The 19979-nt window shown below is 43.8% G+C and overlaps 3 protein-coding genes across 4 annotated transcripts in view; 1 reads left to right on the plus strand and 2 right to left on the minus strand.

The window, feature by feature from the left end:
- Positions 1-19979, minus strand: part of LOC105277125 — a 51079-nt gene that overhangs the window by 972 nt on the left and 30128 nt on the right. The window contains exons 4-21 of the mRNA XM_020030861.2: positions 16422-16530; positions 15958-16117; positions 14122-15687; positions 13895-13981; positions 13550-13739; positions 12943-13398; positions 12593-12808; positions 11974-12452; positions 11368-11818; positions 8732-8804; positions 4978-5292; positions 4553-4797; positions 1935-4478; positions 1380-1823; positions 921-1273; positions 692-852; positions 359-571; positions 36-285 (exon numbers count right to left, since the gene is read on the minus strand). Coding sequence (XP_019886420.2) covers positions 36-285; positions 359-571; positions 692-852; positions 921-1273; positions 1380-1823; positions 1935-4478; positions 4553-4797; positions 4978-5292; positions 8732-8804; positions 11368-11818; positions 11974-12452; positions 12593-12808; positions 12943-13398; positions 13550-13739; positions 13895-13981; positions 14122-15687; positions 15958-16117; positions 16422-16530 — 8312 coding nt within the window. The remainder of the gene's footprint in view (positions 1-35; positions 286-358; positions 572-691; positions 853-920; positions 1274-1379; positions 1824-1934; positions 4479-4552; positions 4798-4977; positions 5293-8731; positions 8805-11367; positions 11819-11973; positions 12453-12592; positions 12809-12942; positions 13399-13549; positions 13740-13894; positions 13982-14121; positions 15688-15957; positions 16118-16421; positions 16531-19979) is intronic.
- Positions 5898-9942, plus strand: LOC105276905 (neural/ectodermal development factor IMP-L2). 2 transcript variants are annotated; one of them, XM_020030898.2, is made up of 8 exons: positions 5898-6080; positions 6991-7308; positions 7556-7789; positions 7982-8049; positions 8160-8244; positions 8471-8660; positions 8734-9047; positions 9203-9942. In XM_020030898.2, exons 3-8 carry the CDS (start codon positions 7673-7675, stop codon positions 9230-9232), a joined length of 804 nt encoding a protein of 267 aa, XP_019886457.1. In that variant the 5' UTR covers positions 5898-6080; positions 6991-7308; positions 7556-7672; the 3' UTR covers positions 9233-9942. The 2 variants fall into 2 exon arrangements, with proteins under 2 accessions (XP_019886457.1, XP_011333209.1); XM_011334907.3 differs by having other exon boundaries at positions 7644-7789.
- Positions 16531-17706, minus strand: LOC105276904 (putative cyclin-dependent serine/threonine-protein kinase DDB_G0272797/DDB_G0274007). The gene has a single exon (XM_011334906.3). It carries the CDS (start codon positions 17545-17547, stop codon positions 17161-17163), a length of 387 nt encoding a protein of 128 aa, XP_011333208.1. The 5' UTR covers positions 17548-17706; the 3' UTR covers positions 16531-17160.

The raw sequence follows: 19979 nt of genomic DNA on the forward strand, positions 1-19979 counted from the left end.
ATAGCTCTAGCTTAAAAAGGCAGGAGAATACATACAACGTGTCCAGACTCGTCAAACTGCTGTTCAATGGCATAATGGTAGAACCCTCAATATTCAGTAACTCAAGATAACAATTTACAGCAGACACGTAAATTCCTTTCGAAGCTGTGCCTAGATAACGTGGACTGGATAATTCGATCAGTGTACGTTGAGGATTCCTATCTGGCGAATTGTACGCTTCGGAATCGAGTTTTATGATCTCCACAGACGTAAAATGTATAATAAATAAGTACGGCTTGCAAAATGCTGTAATAAAAAAACGACTTTTTTAATTTAACTGTCTATACTTATAGAATTATATAATTGGAGCGATACCTACCAAAAGCAAACGGCAAATGATTCCATACTGGATCAACTGCGCGGGTCCTTCTACCATTTTCGTCCACAAACACACCGAACTCGTTATAGCACAACAAAAGCTCCGCTATTCCGCGTATATTGGAGATATTCAAGATACAAACGGGGAAGATACCAAGCTTAGCCGCATCCGATAACGCCGCCTTAACTGAGCAATTATCTTCCTCTGGGAAATCTGCGTTGTTCACATCGTACTCAGTTCAACAATAAGCCTCACTTACAAAATCTCAGTGAGATTTGAGAGAAGGGAGTTTAAAATATTGCATTCTGTTTGATATATTTATCATTTACTTACCACTTACGCTGTAAGTCTGCAGATCGATCTGGAAGAATCTATGACACCCTACAATGAGGGAATTTGAAGTAAATATGGCACAACTGCAAGGCTCTTCCGTCTCGAGCTCGCGGAGCTTGATAAATTCTCCGCTGTCTTCTCCAATTTTCCATTTTAGTAATCTGCATTAACACATATAAAATAAAGTTGCATTATCGCATTCAAAGCGTAAATTGAAGAAATAACGTACATCACATGAGATGCAGTCGCGGCGCACAATATTTCGCCTTGCAACTGATAAAGATGACAACTATCAGAGTCGGACAACACGCTCTTCGTACTGATCGCTGGTCTAGAACACTCCGCGGCTAGCGCGTTGTTCCTCAGTAGCCTCAAATTGCAATACACCAATTCTCTATATTCTCCAACTATCATCAAAGCCAGATCCAAGTAAGGATGTAAAGAGAGTTGGTGTATCTGTTTGATACCGCGTATTGTAGTGAGCATTCGCGACTTGGAGGCGCAATATGAGAACAAGCCCTCCTTCGCACCGAGTAAGAACACATTCTTTACACCCAGATCCACAACACAGTTCAAATCCAACTGAGGAGAGATAGAGTTATGCAATATAAAACAGCGTACATAAAATTCTAACTTTATTATAAATATCAAATGAATATAAATTGATCCACCTTGACGTATCACTCACCTGATGTTTCTCCAGTCTGAGTATAGTTTCATATCTCTTGTATTTGTTTGCACTATACGAGCTTGGACTAGTGAAAGCTTTCAAAGCTTTCATCCAATTCTTCTTGTCGGTCTGGCTCAATGCCATTATATCTAATCTAGACGTAGGCCAGCAAGTCGTCGCGGAATTCGATTCTACTCTAAGGATGAACGGTACGTCAGAGTTTGCCGTTCCTAGCACGTCGGGATGCTGCACCGTCTCAGAAACGTTGAATCCGTTGTTCTCCGCCAAATTCAAACGCGAGATCGGTGCCATTCCTGCGGCCGGCTGATGGTCGTAGACGCACAAGCATGATCCTTCCAGCCTCAAATATTTTCTCTCCCAACAAGACTTTGATCTACCAGGAATCTTCACCCATCCCTCTGCGGATACTTCACTCTCTTTAGACCGAACATTCTGTAAATCCTGTGTAACAAAACGTATAAATACAGGATACACCACAAAAGCAACAAAATCTTTTTCAAAATTAATCTCAATAAGATATAACGAATGGAGAATAAAATTTGATGTGCTTACCGTATCCGGCTGATCTATCGCCAGTGTCTGAACGCTATCTCCAATCGACGATATGCTTTCGTCGCTGTCCCTGTGACTCTTGTAATATTTGGAGAATGAACCGCAAGGTTCAGGCGCGGATACTGCACAGTCCAAATGCGTCATAATTTGGCAGTCGTTACACGTTGCGGCGTGTCTGCCAAACTGAATAGTATTCGGACACACCGCACACCTTCCAGCGCGCATAGGCAATCCAACGCCGAATCTATGCCGGATGTTATGCCCGAGTCTTTGTGGGGATAGTTGTCTACTTAACGAGCTGCTGATGTCCGTGACGGTTCTCGCTCTTTTATCATCCGGCGACGTGGGGGACGCGGGCGCGGACATAGTCTTAGCCTTCTGGATTAACATCTGTTCCATCAGTGCCTTTACCTTCGCCCGTTCCTTTTCAAGTTGATTTTCCAGCTCGCGATATCCGACGGGCATGCCTGTGCTGATGGGCGGCACGTTCTCCTTCTGCTTCATACCGAGTATCTTGTCGCAAACGGTTTTCTTCTTCTTGCTGCACTCCTCTAGCTTCAGTTGCAGGTAATCGATCAGTTTAGTCTGTTGCTGCCGGGTACCCTCGGCCTGCACCTCCTTCTCCTTGTAGAACTGCTGCATCCGCTGCATATCCGTTTTCAATTCCTCTATGTTCAATGTTAGTTTCTGGATCTCATCAATGCTGTTCTGGAAATCGGCCATAAGCCCGAAATTCGCCTCCTTCAATTCGTGCATTCGCGTCAGGTATTCACTGCTCTCCTCCTTCACCATCCTCGAGTCCTCCTTAGCAGCTTCCAACGCACGCTCCAACTCTACGAGCTGACTCTCCATTTCGCCACATTTCGTGCTCAACTCCTCCACTTTTGTGCTGAACTTTTGAGCGAGTTGTTTATACTGGTCCCTTTGCGCGATAAGGCTATCCCTTTCAGTCTCTATATCGCTCGTCTCCGATTCCAGTTGCTCGATATTACGTTCGGCGATCAATCTCCGCGTTTTCTCGTCGTTCTGCGCGATACGCGCTTCGCGGATTTTTGTTTCGGCAGCCTCCAGTTCCTTCTGCAATTTCATTTTATCCTGAATCAGCATATTCTCGCGTGTTTCATGATCGCTCGTTAATCTCTCATAGTCGGTCAGTTGTTCCTCCAGAACTGTACAGGTTTCCTTCAGCAGCTCCATATTCAACTCGTAAGCTTTGATATCTTGCTCTAGCTTCGCGATATTTGACTCGAATTCAGTTTTCCCCTCATTATGTTTAGCAATTATTTGCGTTAAGCGTCTGTTCTCGGCACTCAAAGAGTCAATGCGCTCCTGATTCGATCGCGTTTGCTTGCGAATCGCGTCCAGCTCCCTGCGTAATGATGCGTTCACGGATTGAAGCTCTCCGTTCTGATGATTAGTTTGAGTCAACGCTCTTTGCGCCGAATCGGCCTGCATTTTGTTTCTGGACGATTCTTTAGTGATATCGTTCAGTGATGTTTTCGCAATGTCCAATTCTTTCAACAATTTTTTCGAGTTCTCTTCTTCCTCTTTCACTTTGCTGTCTAATTTCTCTTGCACCTTTTGCTTCTCTTCCTGCAGCATCTTGCTTTTATCCTCGGCCCTCTTAGCCTCTCGCACAGCAATGCGCTTATCCAAGTTAGCGTCCGATAATTCCTTCTCCTTTTTCCACAGGGCCAATTGCGCTTGTTTCGTCGTTTGCTTCGCTTCTGTTACTTCTTCCTTCAACGTTTGCAGTTGCTGCTCCAGCTTTTCCACTTCCTCTTGCCGATGAACAATTTTCACGCTTTTGCTTTCGCTGATCCTTGCATCCTTGCTCCTGCGTATTGCGGGTTTTACATCATCCGATTGCTTAAGGCTGGCGTTTTCCGCTTCCAGTTTCGTAACGCTCCGCTCTAAACGTCTCAATAACTCTTCCAAATTGCAAACCTTGCGCAACTGTTCCTCTTCCTTCTGCAAAGAGTCCTGCAATCTCTTTTGCAGTGCAGCCTTGTCTTGCGCCGCTTGCTCTAAGTTCAAAGCGAGCGCTTCGCTTTGCTCCAAATTGATTATGGTTTCATTCAGATCGGACTTGGTGGCTTGCAATTGCTGCTTCAATTGCTCGTTTTCCAGATTCATCCTTTCCAACTGCTCTTGCTGCGTTGTGAGTATCTGTTCAGAAGTTTTCAGATCATCTATGTGTCTTGCTTTCTCTTGCAGTTGTTTACGCAAAGCTTCAATCTCAGCGTCTCTTGCTGGTAACGTAGCCTGTATAGTACGCAACTGTTCCTGACAGTCCTTCAATTCATTCTGAGCGAGCTCGAGAGCGACATTTAACCTCGACTCGCGACAGTGGTTCGAGTCCTGCTCATTTCGTAGCCTCATTTCGAGATCTGCGTTCTTTGCCGTTTCAAAGTCCAATTTCGCCCGTAAATCAGTCAACTGATTATGAGCACGCGCAGCTATCTCCTCTAATTTTATTTCGACACCTTGAACACTTTGTCTATTTAATTCGCGCGTTTTTGCCAAGGACTCCTTGTACTGTGCCTATATACAGAAAATTTTTAATCCATTAGAAAATCAAATGTTGTATCATGTTACATGCGTTGCGTATTACTCACTTGAAACACACGTAATTTCTCCAATTCTGCATTTGCAGTTTGCAATTCGCATTCTGTTCTCTGCAGACGTGAGCTCATCTCGTTGTTACTAGCGCACAGCTCTGTAATTTTCGTGGTTTGTGCCTCGATGTGCTTATTTAATTGTGCAACTTTTTCTTTCTCAGCATTCTCCCATTTACGTTTAGCGTCCCTCATCAATCCAAGCGCTTTAGTTTCCAAGTCTCTTCTCTCCTGCCATTCTAATTCTAATCGGAAGGAAGAGTCGACTTGTGTCATACAACAAATGCACAACGATACTTGTAGTAAAATTAATCGTGGGCCACGTAAGCTTCTCTCCACAAGTGTTTACATCAACTAATCAGCATCACGTTCATTTCTATCCAACTACGACTATAACCTAATTATTAATTACCAAACCTAGTTACCTAACGTCCTTTTGACGCCTGACAATTCTGACCGTGTGGATTTCAGTTCTTTCTCGAGTATGTCCCTCTCCTTATTGGAGGCTTCCAATTTTCTCGTTTTCTCCTCCACATGGGACTCCATCTGAGAGAACTTCCTGAGTTTGTCCTCTAACTCGAGTATCTTCTTCTGCTTTTCTTGAGCCTCCTTTTTCTTCTCGTCCAATTTCGCTTCCTCCATCTTCCCCGTGGAGGACTTGTCGGACTGCAGATATTTGGAAAACTTATACTCAAAGAACGGCGACCCCCTTGAAGGAGCACCAGTTCCTGATGCTCCAGCTAAACAACAAAATTTTCAAAGCGTGAAACACAACAGTAGAACACAAAACTTTACAGAAAAACTTGTTTATCAACTACGTATTAACTTTTACTAGCTTCATTGAAAATAAAACTAACCCATTCTGCTAATGGCAGCCGAATCTGACACCGTAGCCACTAAGTTCTCCCGTTTTTACCTTCTTCTACGACCAAAACGGAAAGGGGGAGCATCACGCTTACAATGACCGGTGCGAGTAATTTGAATTGAAGCTGGCGTCGTTTACAACGCCAGGGTGCGTGAGTTTGGTGATCGCAGCAACATCTCGTAGAGCTAACCTAGCACTTCGATGCGGAAAGGTATTGGAACCTACTAAATTTATCGACGGAGATAAAAGAAAAGTAGGTTATTCCAGAGACGGATGAAGTAGTGCACTTTTTATACGGTCGGATAAAGCGGAAACTGCATTATCGAGAATCATGTCGTGAATACATAAGTTTGGGAGCGAAGACGGCCCAACAAACGAATGACGCAATTAACAAGGGAATATCCTCAGATGCTCAGATGTAACGTGTTTCTCGCTCAAGTTGAACGGTAGATCTGTAGAACGTCGAAAAGTATTTTATAATCGAGAAGCGTATTTTATAAGTGTATTTTACAAGTGAATATAATAAATTCTAAGCTTTTTAGTTTTTTAATTTTTGAATAACTTCTGTAGTAAGTGCAAATCAAACATTTCAATGGATTCTCACACGGGCAGACTGCAAGGACCGATTCACCGGCAAGATTATTCAATAATCGATAATGTGAAGTATGATAATTAGAAATATCTTATTAGACAAATAGGTTTATACATAAACAAATGCAATTATAAACTCCTACACGTGTTTTTAGATGAAAACTTTTCTTTCAAGTAGACAGGCGACCTGATAATAAAATTGTTGTTAATATGAAAAGAAATATTTTTACAAGTGTTTCTCGCGCGACATGTCGAGAATTCAAAATAATGGAAAACAAAATTCGATTCGCAAACACATTCGATTGACTGTCGCAACGTAGCAAGCTTTGCCGCGTCTTGTGTGATTGAGCCCTTAAACCAGCGACGAATTCTACGAATTCGACGACCGTGTATAAGATTTGAGAATAATTGTACGATAGTATTTTCCACTTTAATCTAGCAATATTTACACGATATATTTTTCATGCGACTTCTGTTAGAAATTGATCAGTGAACAATTAATGTCTCTCGCAATAATAATCTGTCTTGTTGTATATAAAAAGAATTCTAGAATATCGCTGCAATTAATGGGGTGAAAGATAAAGAATAAAAAAGGTATACTGCAAACATTACATTACATTACACACGCATTAACATCCTTCAATCGCTGAAACAATTACTCATATCTTCATACAAGTGAATGAAATGAAAATTCGGAAAACGCGAGTCAGCGCTTATCTCGCACAGAAACCTTCCCCCAGATAATGAAAGTTAACGCTCGCGGTTGTGGAAAGTAGCCGCCCACAGCTCGTTAGAGTCTCGGTTAAAAATGAAAGAGCAATCATGAAGCTCTACGCGTGCGGAAATATATAAAAATGTTTCTACGCGATACGCACACGCGCAACCGTGCGCACATAAAGACCCGATCCGGGTAATTGGAGTCATCTCCTTCCTGATATACGATCGCTTTCAATAAAAGTAATTATCGTGTCGTCCCTTTCAGATAAAAATCGATGGACCCTAGTGAGGGTGAAGACAAATTGGGGAAATTTCTATTAAGTGGGCTTTCGCAAACGAGCCATGCAAGTAATGAATTCGATTGTTTGCTGATATTATTTATTACCCTACTCCCGATAGTAACGACCAATCGGGGGAGAAGAAAAGGGCGCCCGCTGATGCATTCAAAAATATATAAATGGACAATAGCGGGCCTACCCTCGTTCAGTTGGGTTCTTCAGCTTGCCGTTGACTACGCTCGTCTTTTTGTCATACTCCGTTCCAATACGAGTAATTGGAAAATCGCAACGACACATTGCACATAGTAAGTCATGTCGATGTTGGCATTTTATTTATTTATTATTATTAATCTGCATTTTGCGCATCGCACGTATTAATGTTGCATTTCATCATGAAAATCCCAGTTTTTAAATGCAAATGTTACGCAGGTATCGAAGAAGAATTTTTTTCCCGTGAGCGGAGAAAAAGCTGCAGAGTATTAGTATTTCGATACATTGCTCGAAACAATGAATAGAGTTTTATATAGTTCTCATTACATTTCTATGTGGAAGGATCAGCTTCGCAGTTGCGAATTACACGTGGCGCGAGACGGACGTATCTCTTGTAACTCAAAGTTTCCGACTCCGTCGCTCGTTCCAGCACTCGGCGCTCTTTCTGAAACAGAGAAGATGCTTTCTTTGAATATCGGATATCTCTTTATCCTCGTTGCCGCTGTCGTGACTGGCGTGGCTAGCAGAGCAAGACCATTACAGGAGAACAATATAAAACTGGCTACCGAGAGGAAGGTATTTGTCAGTTGCGAGTTCACTTTCCACGTAGTTGCAAAATTTCCTTTCCGAAATTTCCTTTCGTTACTTATTGCACGGTATCTTCATTTCTTCGTCATTACAGAGCACGATGCGTCTCCTTCCTCTTGTTACATCTATGCAAGCGACAATTGTTCTTCTCTTTTTTTTATAAATCCTTTAACGTTTCAGAATGGGTTTACGACGGTATGGACCAAGATCGTAGAGAACCCGCCGGATTCGCTAGAAGTTGCCCTCGGGTGAGTACGCACGCTTCACGAGGTGACTGCTAATACGAGAGCAACATGATCGCATTTCACGATTCGCTTTCGATTTCGCTTCATATGGAATTTTTCCTATATTATTTCAGAAGTCGCGTTGAGCTGCAGTGCGAGGTGGGTGGTCATCCGCCACCTCAGGTTTACTGGATAACGGGGAATGAGCCGGAACGACAGGTCAGTCCTATTGCTTATTACTATTTAACAAATTTTGCATTTTTAACGGATAATTGAGAGAAAATAATTAAGGAAAGTGATTTTTTAATTCGCCAATTAATATCTTCTCACTCTTACATTATTTATAGTAACAAATGACTCAAATTTTTGCTTCATTTTTACAAATCTGTCGTAATTATAGTTATTATCATCTCAATACATCTTCTGTCTTCTATTATCGGTGCAGATTCAAGAATTAATAACGCGCGCTCAAGAGGAAAGCAACACCGTGTCGACCGAGTGGGAGGGCGTCAGTCTGATCTCCTCGACGTACGTGATCGACTGTGCCAGCGTGGAGGACCAGGGGCTAAAATACTGTGTCTCAGTGTCGAAAGATGCTGTAGCAACGTCATTGCCAACTGTGCTCCTAGTTAACAGTAAGTTAAGCCGACGTCTCATCGTGAGGTATCATCACTGAGAGAAAGTGACGTGGATGTCGTCTTGTTACAGCAACCAGGACTACCGAGTGCAACGGTGACACCCAGCCTACTATCGTCTTGCATTCCACATGGCGGTTCGCTCTGCAACAAGATACAGTGATCCTCCGCTGTAGAGTCGTGGGCCAACCGGAGCCCTACCTGTTCTGGTTGGACAACTCAAATAATATCATTAGCCCTACCACGCACGCCAGGCACACGGTGCTGCCCAACGGCGATCTGCAAATAACGAACGTCAAATGGGGTGACATGGGTGAATATGTTTGTAAGGTGCAGTCGGGTCGCACGCAGAAGAGAGCGTCCACTTTCCTCTACATCATACGTTCCGTAGGTATCCCATAATTGATTCCTTCAAATACGCAAGATTTCTTTCTCATGATTCTTCGGTACACTGAAGAATCTTCTTCAATAAACAGTATACGATAACACTAACGTGCAGCGTCTTTCAACCCAACCATCTGCATTCTTATTCTTTATTTCAGAATGAAGAGAAGAAAAATAACACAATATGAAAATTCGTCGTGCGTTGAATCAATCGGAATTAACCAAATTCTTTTCGTAAATTAATGAAAAAAAATTTGTAAAGAAATGAAATACTTTTAATAAAAGGTATTCGTCCCATTCACATTTCTGAGGATGCAGAAATTTTGGCCTCTCTCTCTAGATGTAGATTTAATGTTGAGACGTAGAATAAATAACGTTCGAGATAGAAGGATGTGTAGAGCGATGGAAGGGTATTGGACACAAAAGAAAAACTTGGCAAAAGTATTACTGTATTTTGTTCTTTTAATCATTACCATTACGAACCATTACTTACAAATCAAACTGTGATTATGGTTGTTCCTGCAGGTTTGTACGTGTGTTTCACATGATGGTATGTACGTGTGTATCTGCATATGTATATATCCTCTTTACGAAATTACGTTTATCATTTATTTAGCATTCTTCTTACTGGTATCGTTAACGTCATCGTTATCTGATATTAGCGATATACTTATTTTGATACAATACGACGTTCTATGCTGTAGTAAATAATATAATAATGTATAACATTAATTAAATACATGAGTGTAATTAATACCACACATAAAGATGCGGCAATTATACATATAATCATTTCTAAATGTAATTTCATAGTTGCTCTGATTTGCAGGCTCACGAGACGCTCTATAAAATCGAGCGCACGCTCTGCCAATAAAAATATATCTGTAAATAACGCAAAGTGAATTTGTCAGTATGTATACTACAATTCCTCTCTCGCGCGTGTGTGTGTATATATATACGTATGTATTTGTGTATATATGTATATACACACACACACATATATATATACACATATATATAATATTCATATTTATAAAGCACGTAAATATAATCGTTAAAATGCGTATATACAAAAATATGTACAAATGTTTTCCACAACTTTTTCGCTACTGTCTCTCTCCTCCCCAATTCCCCAATTTTTATTGGGTTCTTTTCGATATGCATATAATATGGCATCTGTTTTACGTCTGAAGTACCTTCCATGAAGTTATTAACAACCTTAATCATAAACGAGCTCTTTCGTATTAATATTAGAACGGTCGAGCATATTGTATATATGCAAACAAGAAAACTGGTATTAAAAGATTTTATTCTAAATAAGGACAAAAATAACTTTTTTTTCTCTACGTTGTAAAAGCTTCAGTGTTATAAAATATCTTGTTACTTAAAAATTTTACTTCAACAACAGTCAAGATAACAACAACAACAACCGTTCTAATGTTAAAAGTATTATCAAAATTACTTTTCCAAATTTCTCAATATACGACGAACACGATATCTTTCCCACGAGTTCAATAAGGCAATAATAAGATAATAATAAGGCAATAATAAGGCACGTTGTTAATCGATTTATGTCACTTGTACCGATGCGCATGAAGAACATTTGGCTTCAGATTATTGACAAGGAGCTCAGAGTTGGAAAATGCTGCTGAATTGGAAAAGAATTGCACGAATGCATCGTGAAACGGCAGTACCGAGGTCGGGGCAACAATCGCATCAGCCCATTCTCGGCGCAGCCTTTTTTTTCATTAGACTTTAACTTCGCAGACCAGCTGCTCGGTGGGTCATACGCTACGACGCACAGAGAGGGAAGGGACAATGCGACACGCGCGGGTGTCGCGGTCCTAATTTCGCGCACGAGTCGAGTTGATATAATTAAATAGTCTATCGTGGGATATCCTTTAAATAATTTACGCTCTCGTATATACACATCGCGCTCTCGCATCCGCGCGAGTCTGCCACGGCGTCCGTCGAAAGGTACTACTGACTGTGCTCGTAGCACGCATAGTCGTCGCACACCGCTGCAGGTACTGCGCGATTATCGAACATCGCACCGGTCGCAATATTTTTCTTCGTACGCATCCATCACGAGTCAACGATATCGTTGACGTTGCTTCTGCCTTGCCAGACCTCTCGGCGCGTAACGCGCGTCCTTGCAGTTAATGCATGGCACCTGGGATTTATACAAAATCTGAGAGCCGCGACTCTCGCGATTGCACCCCTTGCCCCTTTTATAATCCTGCAATTTTTAAACTCGATTTGCGGACACAAAACTGTGGTCCGCACAGCTCGGAAACGCATAAGTTTTTGTCGCCTTTCATACCTCCACACCGAGGACTCTGTCGACGACGTACTCGTATCTCTTTGGCTCCTCGTTGCCGTTCTTCTCACCGGTTTTCTCGGCAGACTTGTTCGATGCCTCGCTCGTGTCGTTCTCCGCGTTCTGCTCGCTTGACTCTGCCACCGGCCAATTCTTCGCGTTCGTGAGCTTGTCATTGGCATTGGTCGCTGTCGTCGTTTCGTCTTCCGCGCTTCTAGCGATGGTACTCCGTTCTGTAGTCGCACCGGTATTCTTCACGAATGTTGTACTTCCTCCGGGAACGCTGTTCGGCCGTGTCGTCGAACCCGCAACGCCATGAACGCTGGTAACAGGCTCCGACAAGTACCTCTTGTGCGTATGCGACGGTGCGGAACATGAAACATCGGTCCCGGGGTCCTCGGGTGGCAAAACAGGAACGTTCAGATTCACGCGTGTGAAGAAAGCCATTTTTTCTCTGAAAAAGATCGAGTGTTTTTTATTTTTCTTGATTCTTCTCACTTCTACTTCTCTCGAAAAAATTTTATTTCAGCTTATTTTGGAAGTAACGACTTTTGTTTCTTTGCCAACAGAGAACAAGATATTTTGTGCTAAATAAAACTTATTACTTACTTGAAGGAGATTATATCGGGTTTTCCCTTTCCAGCCTTCGTTTTCCTCAACTTGTAAATTTCTTTCGAAGTTTTCTTCAGCATTTTTTCCACTTTTTTATCTTCGGCGCTTTTGCCGTTCCTGCCACTTTCGGCCTGCGCCATGAGGTTCTGGAACCTCTGATCTTCCAACACCCAAGTCGCTAAATCAGTGTCACCTTTCTCACGAGCTTGTTCCAATCGCTGTTTCAGCTCTCGTAATCTGCTAAGTTCATCTTGAAGATTATTTAGTCTGGCGTGTTGCGCTTGGAGATCTAATTCGAGATCCAACGATGTCCTCGCTGTGGGTGGCAAATGGGACGATTTTTTCGAAGTGGTTTTGCAACTGAGGGCGGAGGACGGTCGACGCCATCGAAGGGAACGTCTCTCCACTGAGTTCCGTTGAAAAGGTCCACCTCTGCGATAGAGTGGCATACTGCTGTCGCTATCACTGCGATTAAGCTACGCAAAACAAAAAATAGAGATAAATAGGTAAAAATTAAATAACAAATTTCTACGATTCTGACTATTATTTGCCTTAACAATTTCTTTCGCGGCTGCGTGTCTTTGTATTCTACAAATAAAATTTGATCAAGACTCACCCGACAGATGTAATGATTTTTGCTGACAGCGGCACTTGGTGAGAACGTTTGACTTCTCTTGATCACGATAGAATTCTTGTCATCGTGAACAGCACCGGGCGCGATGCCAGCCGCGGAAAGTTTTCTCTGCTTTCCCTGCTCCGGTATGAACACGCACTCGGTATTCGTTTCTTTGTCTTGCGTTTGCCTCGTTTCCTCGTTTAGTTCTTCGTCCTCCTGTTACACAAATCAAAGCGTACAGAAATCCACAAGTGAATAAAATAATTACTAAGTTTTATTAAAGCAATAGAGATATGCCTCACAACTTGAACAAAAACAATAGATGACGAGATAATAACGTCGCGTTTTACCTCGTGCTCTATAACATCTTCGAGAACGTTATCCTCCATCATAAATTCGACGATGATACCCTCTTCGTCACTATCCTCGGTCCCGCTTTCGCTACCTCCATCCTCGTCTTCCTCTTCCGGACTTCCGAGACAATTAGCCAGTTCCTCCAGTCGCAGCGATACAGCTGTCTGCAGCTCATCGCAGCCCTGATTCCTCGTCAAGGTAGATGTTTGAGAACTGATTATCGTACTCTCGTCGCTGCTCTCTTCCTTTGTGTTCTGCACATTCCTGTACACCGAGATGTCTGACTCTTGCTTATCGTGTTTAGTCTGCTTGACGATGCTCGTGCAAGCGCTGTTGCTGGTACTGGTGCTAGGACTGTCGGACGGTTGCATGAAGCGGAAGGATAGTATATTGTACCATTTCACGCTAGGAGATTCTGGACTGAAGTCTGCGAGCGAGACTTGCGCAGAACCCTGTAATTAAATGTCGAGCCTGAGTATCTTCCAAACTTTTCGTTAAAATGTATCAGCAAGACGTAAAGTAAACAATCTTGATTTTCAAATAAAACAAAAATGAAATGCTTGATTATAAAAAGTAGAATAGTTAAAAAACAAATATACATACTAAGCACTCTTCGGACTCATTGCCCATGCACCAAACGTTTACTTGCAGCGTCTTTGTGTACAACTTGTTGAGCGGGACAGCGATTGGGAAGGTTTCACCAAAGGTTGGTTTTCGCAAATCCACCACGGGTTTCGTACAGCACATGTAATTTACGGGTGGTTGCATCGGCAGCAGGGCGGCTTTGATGTATCTGAAATAAGAGACAAGGAAAAAACATTATTTTTACGGAAACAGCGATTTTGGCAGATATTAAGATAATTAAACAGGTGCAATGATGCGTTAAAGAACGGCACAAACGTTTAAAATATATCTTGAAAATAATTCAAAACTCCTGTAGATACTCACACTTGCGCGTTATTCGGTATGAAAAGCGCAGCCAGGTTCCTCGCGCGTTCGATACCAACGTGAAGCAATCCATCGCTCACTGAATACCTGATGAATACAACATTATCGAGTCTTAATTAAAGCTGTTCGCTCCAAGATCCAAATTGTCACAGAAGAGTGCAAAATCTCAAGTGTCTTACTTTAGCTACATAAATTTGGCCAAGTATGAAAGGTGATACGAAACGTACCTTAGTTTGATCTGCACCTGCGCCGTTTCCAGATTTATCTCGCCAGAAGTTAGTGGATCAACGTCGGGGATGAAACCGGACAGTCTTTTCCGATTAGACGCTTCGAAGACGCCAGAGTCGCCGGCAACGCTCTCGTCGGAGACCGCAGCGGAAACGGACCTCGTGTTAGTTCCAGAACTGCTGGCTCTCGATCTAATTCCCGTTGGTGGGGGCGTCTCGCTAATCGGGGACAACGGGGGTGGCTCCTGTGGCAGGGGCGGCAGTTGCACGCCAGGCCTGCCCAGGCCACTACCCTGCGACATGTTGCTCGATTGCAGTTCCACGGGTGGATGAGGACCGACTACGAGCTTCAACCGATCTTGCGAATTGGAACATGACTGTTCCTGTTGCAGCGGCGCTCCTTGTTGCTGGCTGAGTCTGAGTTCCGTCAAACGATCCTCCAGCTGATTTTCATCCAGATGCAGCGCGGTGCCGCTATTGCTACCACTGCTGTTGCACGTCGTCGTGACCGCGGGTGCCGCTCTCTGGTGCTGCTGTCTCCTTTGCAGCTCTACTTGTTCGTAGGCTGGCGGCGGGCCCATCGGCGCATTTTCGTACAACGGTGACACCGGCGGGCTCACGCTGGACAGACTGGACCGTGGTGAGAGACTGGGCTGCGATCTGCCAGGCGAAGGTGTGCCGACGAGATTACTCTGTTCCGAACCGCGTAGCAATCTCTCGACACGTCTATGTAGATCCACCATATCGACCGGTCGTTCTTGCTGGGAACTAGCCGAGCCTAGACATTGCGGACCGCCGTATATGTCCGTGAAGCTCAGGCCGGAGCTGAGGGAACCCTTGCTGCTGGTAGTGCTGAGACTGCCGAGACTTGAGCTGCTGCTCACTGATAACGTACTGGCACTCAACGTCTTCAGCTGACCTTCAAGCATCGCCATTGAGCGTAAAGCATCTCTGAGCTGTTGCAGTAACAACTGTTTTTCCTCGTGTAATCGCACACGATCGGTAATTGTCTTGTTCGACATCTCCAGCGCGTTATGGAGGTCTTGTTCTAGCCTGCGAATCTCACACTGGATCTTCTTCATGTCCTGCTGCGGTCTTGTCCGCGTGATGCTTCGCAGTTCTCTCAGTAACTGCTCTTTTTCTTGAAACAGCAACAGCTTGTCCTTATCACTCTCGGTCTGACCCGGCATTACTTTTTCCTCGAGATCTGCTAGCTGTTGCTGAATGTGCTGGATACGTTTCCTTGCTTCATCGTACTGCAACCTCATACGCGCCATCTCGGCCAATCGAGTCCCGATTGGCACGAGCTCACCCGAGAGATCGGTCTGGGAGGCCGTGCTGAGCTTCTCCTGCGGCAAACTGAGCGTGCTGGCTTCAGGACTGCCCTCGCACAGCTGCAACCTTGTTAGTTCATCCTTGAGCTGCGCCAATGACTGCATCAGCTCAGCCTTCTCTCTCTCACCGGAGCTTAAAGATTTTTGAATGTTACGGAGTTCCGCCATGATTGCCTGTGCCTCCGTAATGTTGTAGCAACCACCATGATGGCCATTCAACTTTTGCTCCACACTAAAGAAGAAAATGAATCATGAATGATTAAAACAAGTCTCAAACGCTATAAATGCAAATAACTGACGATGTTAGAATTATAGATAATAAAGAATTATAAATAATAACGCGTAGAATTATAAATAATAAAAAAGTATGATATAGATTCAGAAAAATTTTTAATGTAAAATGTGAATTAATTATTGAATAATCGTGATTAATAATTAAGTAAATTTAAGTTTTAAAAGATTGATCGTCGTAAAATTAATTTGTGCCTGCACTCGTAAATACCTGGCGAGAGTATCCACTCCACGTTGTGTGCAATTCATCTCTGCACGTATCTGCTCGAGTTCTCGTTTTAATCGAGATACTCGGCTTCTGGCGAGTGCCACGTCGGATTTAAGAAGGTCAGGGTCGTATTTGGTACTCAAGGAACTCGAGCTGGAGCATACTGCGAACAAATATTCCTCAGTATTTTTGACGATGTAATCTGCCTCCGTACCGCGATATGTAGATTGAATAAACAATCACGAACTTGGAGAAAAATTCTAATCAAGGAACTAGTACAACTAGAAAAATTACCGACGAAGTAACGAATGTATGACATTTCGCAATTTAATTTTGACAACGCTTTATATTAATAACATCATGACAGGATTGAACGAAATATCCATAAAAACATCCCAAAAATTTATCTTTATTGTGATGATCAAGATATAGAAAATTCACTTTTTGTTTTAATAAATTGCACTCACAACTTGTACGCGATGCGCCAAGAGTCGTCAAGGCGTTATTGAGATGATTGTATTCATCTTGCGCCAGACAGAGCCTCTGTTGTTTCACGTCATAGATCTCCTTCTTCGCCTATAACACAAGAGTTTTATGGTCATTTTAGAACAGTTATCACCACAACTTTTATTATCGTGCACATAATATATATCAAGAGATAATAAATGTCAACAGAATAATTTGTAACAGTTATCTAAGTTTCTTCAAGTCATACAAAGTTCTAAAAACTTGAGTTTAGGAGTTTGTTGTAAAAGTATGTTGATTCTTTAATGTCGTGTTTGATAAACGCTCCGCATAAAAAATATAATTAGATATTTGTTATATCATTTCATTTTATACATTCGTATCACTCTATATATTCTCAATATATAGACGTTTTCACCGCATAATTCTTTCCGCAGTGTATCACAATATATCAATCTCAATGAAGAAGATCAGTTCACCAAGACGCAAATGCCAACACATAACTGCGTTTGGCTATAAGAAACATTCTCTGCAACGACGCGTTTTGACGTCTCGGCAAGAAGATTTTCCAAAAGAAAAAACACCCTCTTAAAAGACAGACATTAATTTCACATTTTGCACGGCAACACAATTCGATTCCGAGGAAACGTAATTCGCATTTCACACTTCCACATTCGGAAAAGGATCAATTTCGAGATGAGAAAACGACACAATATAATCACGAAGAATCGGCGAGTACTCTCAAGTATGCCATTTTTTATACGAATATCCCAAGTGTGTATTTCTTACGTATTCGCAGTAGTAATACGCCGTGGCATCAGCGTCGTCGCGCTTGTAACACTGCTCCCAATAGAATCTCTGTATCTGCTCATCGTTCTCGTAATCGTTGTGATAACACATCCTCATGCGGTACTGCGACACGATGTTCTCGTAAATCTGTTCTTCTTGATACTGCTGATGCTGCTGGGTTACGCGTTGTTGCTGTTGCTGATACTGGACATACGTCGGACGTTGCAGACTCCTGCGTTGATGTTCCTGCGTCTGCTGTTGATGATGATGGTAATTGTCCAGGTAGCTACGGTACTGATGCGCGGGTACAAGTACGCAGAGGGTGTACTGACGGTCCATGCCGAGTACACGGTGGACTGCGCGCACTTTCTACGGCTACGCGATGCCTCTCTTACTCTTCTTCACCCTCTTCCTCCGCCTCTCGTTCCGTTTCTTCTTCTTTTTCCTCCTCTCTTCCTTGCTTTTCCTCTTCCACCACTCTTTCTCTTTCCTTCTCCTCCTCCTAGATATTTCTCTTTCTCTCTCTCTCTTCTCTCCACCTCCTTTCGTTTCACCGCTTCTTCTTCTCTTCCTCCTCTCGATCCCGTCTCGTGCCCTCCTGCGCTCCTGTGCTCTCCTATCTTCTCTTCTCCTCACCTCATCTTCGCGAAGGCCTCCTCGAGACTGGCCGGTATACGGGGCCCGAAATTCCGTTCCCCACCTCAGTGGGTCTCAATTTTTAAGGGATCCCACCTTTTTTCTCTTCTTGCCTTCTCTTCCTTCGCCTCATACACCGTCCGGCCAGTCCTGCCTGCCCCCTCTTTGGTATCTCTCCTACCGCTCCCCCAACACCCCTTTTACCCCCACTGTCACAACCTCGCGCACACAAACTTCTTTCTCTCTTTAACAGAATGGAGCACGAACTGACTCCATGTACTCCCTCTTCGTTCTCCTCCTACTCTTCTTCTTCTGCTACTTCTTCTTCTTCTTCTCTTCTCCTTCGCCTTCTCCTCTCTCGTACCAGAGACTCCTTTCCACTACATACTCTGTGTCATCTCTCTCACTTCTCAGCGACCTCAAGCGCTTTTTTCTTATCCAGCGCAAAAAGGCGAACCCTGGCAACTCCAGCAGGATCGTCGTAACTAGGATCCTGACACGAATAAGATCTGTGCATTTAGAAAAGTCGCAATTTAAGTGTAGCGAAAATAAGGTTCTCTATTAATAACAGATAGCTGTGCTGACTGTTTGATTAATTCGATGAGTGTTGAAAAAAATCCATTTTTACACTAAATATGTGTTAAATACTCGTTGCGATAATTGATATTGACTATAGAGGCCACGATCTTGAACGCGCACGCGATATCCGCGCATGAAGAAGAAGAAAATGAAGTACGTTATTGTTGACGAAGACAACGTGATATTGTGATCTCATGAATACTCTTTCCTTCATAAAAGAGCTGAAATCTGTATTTCGTCGCTACATCAGCTCCTCTGGGTCCCCCCCCCCCTTTTTCAGGTCCGCGGAATGTCACGAGATACGAGAGTTCGCGTATAATCCACACACGAGGTGTAGGGCGTTCAGCAGCGAGCGCACGATCCTGCCGCTGGTGGAGCGTAGCATGCGTGCGAGCTAGGAAGACGGGCAAGAAAGATGGAAGCAACGGGAGGGTACTCGAGATCGTGCGGAGGGATCAGCAGAGGACGAGGCCGAAGAACGAAGAGAAGGCAGGAGAGACAGAGGAGGCGTGAGGAAGGGACGCGGCGGAAAGGCGAAGGAAGGAAACGAATGGAGAGGAAGGAGGAGATCGCACGGCGAGGTCACGGCGCGACCCTGCTGAACGTGGTCGCGCGTTCGTCGGTGCCCTGCTGTCGGTAGTAGAACCGACCTTGAGTCGCGCGTTACGCCCCGTCCTTGTTGGAATTTCTGGGGCCCCTACTGGCCCATCAGCCGTGTTGTCTCCGACATCATCTAAGAGCGGGCCCAGCAAGCGGGGCCTGCCGCTTGGTTGCGCGCTTGCCCCACCACGATCCTCCGGCAATCGCGAAGCTCGCTCGTGGTGCCCCAATATGTGCACCGGGAGAGAGAGCACGCGAGTTCTTTCCCCCGGCTCTCCATCCTCCTCCATCTTCCCCGCGGAACCTTCTCATGGTCTCTCCTTTCCTACCTCCTCTCTCCCCTGTCGCTCTTCTTCCTCTTTGCACTCGAAACGTCGGAGGGAATCCACGGCGCCTCACGCGCATATTTCTCGGTCGATACTATTATTGTTGAGCGAGCACGCAGATGGTATCGAGTACGGGCCGGTTCGTCCACACCGCGGAAAGAAGCCCGCTTATTTTTCCCCGCCTGTCCTTCCCCATCCTTCTCCACCTCCTTCACCTCCTCCACCTCCTCTTCTTCTTCCTACTCCTCCTTCGCCGCCACCGTAACGGCCTGGCATCTCCGACTAGCGCATTTTTTTCGTTCGATGGACTTTCTTCTTTCTTCCCCGAAACAACTTTAATTTCCGTCAGGAAATCTCGGACCCCCTTTCGGACCATCTCACTATTCTTCGCTCTTTCTTTTAATTTATATTGCTGTCGAATCAAGAATGCCATTTCATTCTTTTCTATCAATGCACATGCAATGCGTTTGTCACGGCGTTATCAATAACGTATAATTACAATTCATCAAAGTTCTCCTAAACATGTTTGGATTATACACGAAAGCTCAAATATTTCTTAAACCTTCGCGCCTTTATTTCATCCGTGATCCTGTTGCCCAAAGTTCCGATTCTTATCCCTATCTGTCGAGG

The sequence above is a fragment of the Ooceraea biroi genome, chromosome 3, assembly GCF_003672135.1.
Source record: "Ooceraea biroi isolate clonal line C1 chromosome 3, Obir_v5.4, whole genome shotgun sequence".
NCBI classification, from domain to species: Eukaryota; Metazoa; Arthropoda; class Insecta; order Hymenoptera; family Formicidae; genus Ooceraea; species Ooceraea biroi.

What these genes read in the sequence shown, in the direction of transcription:
- LOC105276905 (XM_020030898.2), top strand. Translation starts at nt 7,673, where the DNA reads ATGCTTTCTTTGAATATCGGATATCTCTTTATCCTCGTTGCCGCTGTC. An exon ending in GGAATGAGCCGGAACGACAG is followed by an intron (nt 8,245 to 8,470) that starts GTCAGTCCTATT and finishes TTATCGGTGCAG; the next exon opens with ATTCAAGAATTAATAACGCG. An exon ending in AACTGTGCTCCTAGTTAACA is followed by an intron (nt 8,661 to 8,733) that starts GTAAGTTAAGCC and finishes GTCTTGTTACAG; the next exon opens with CAACCAGGACTACCGAGTGC.
- LOC105276904 (XM_011334906.3), bottom strand. Translation starts at nt 17,547, where the DNA reads ATGGACCGTCAGTACACCCTCTGCGTACTTGTACCCGCGCATCAGTAC.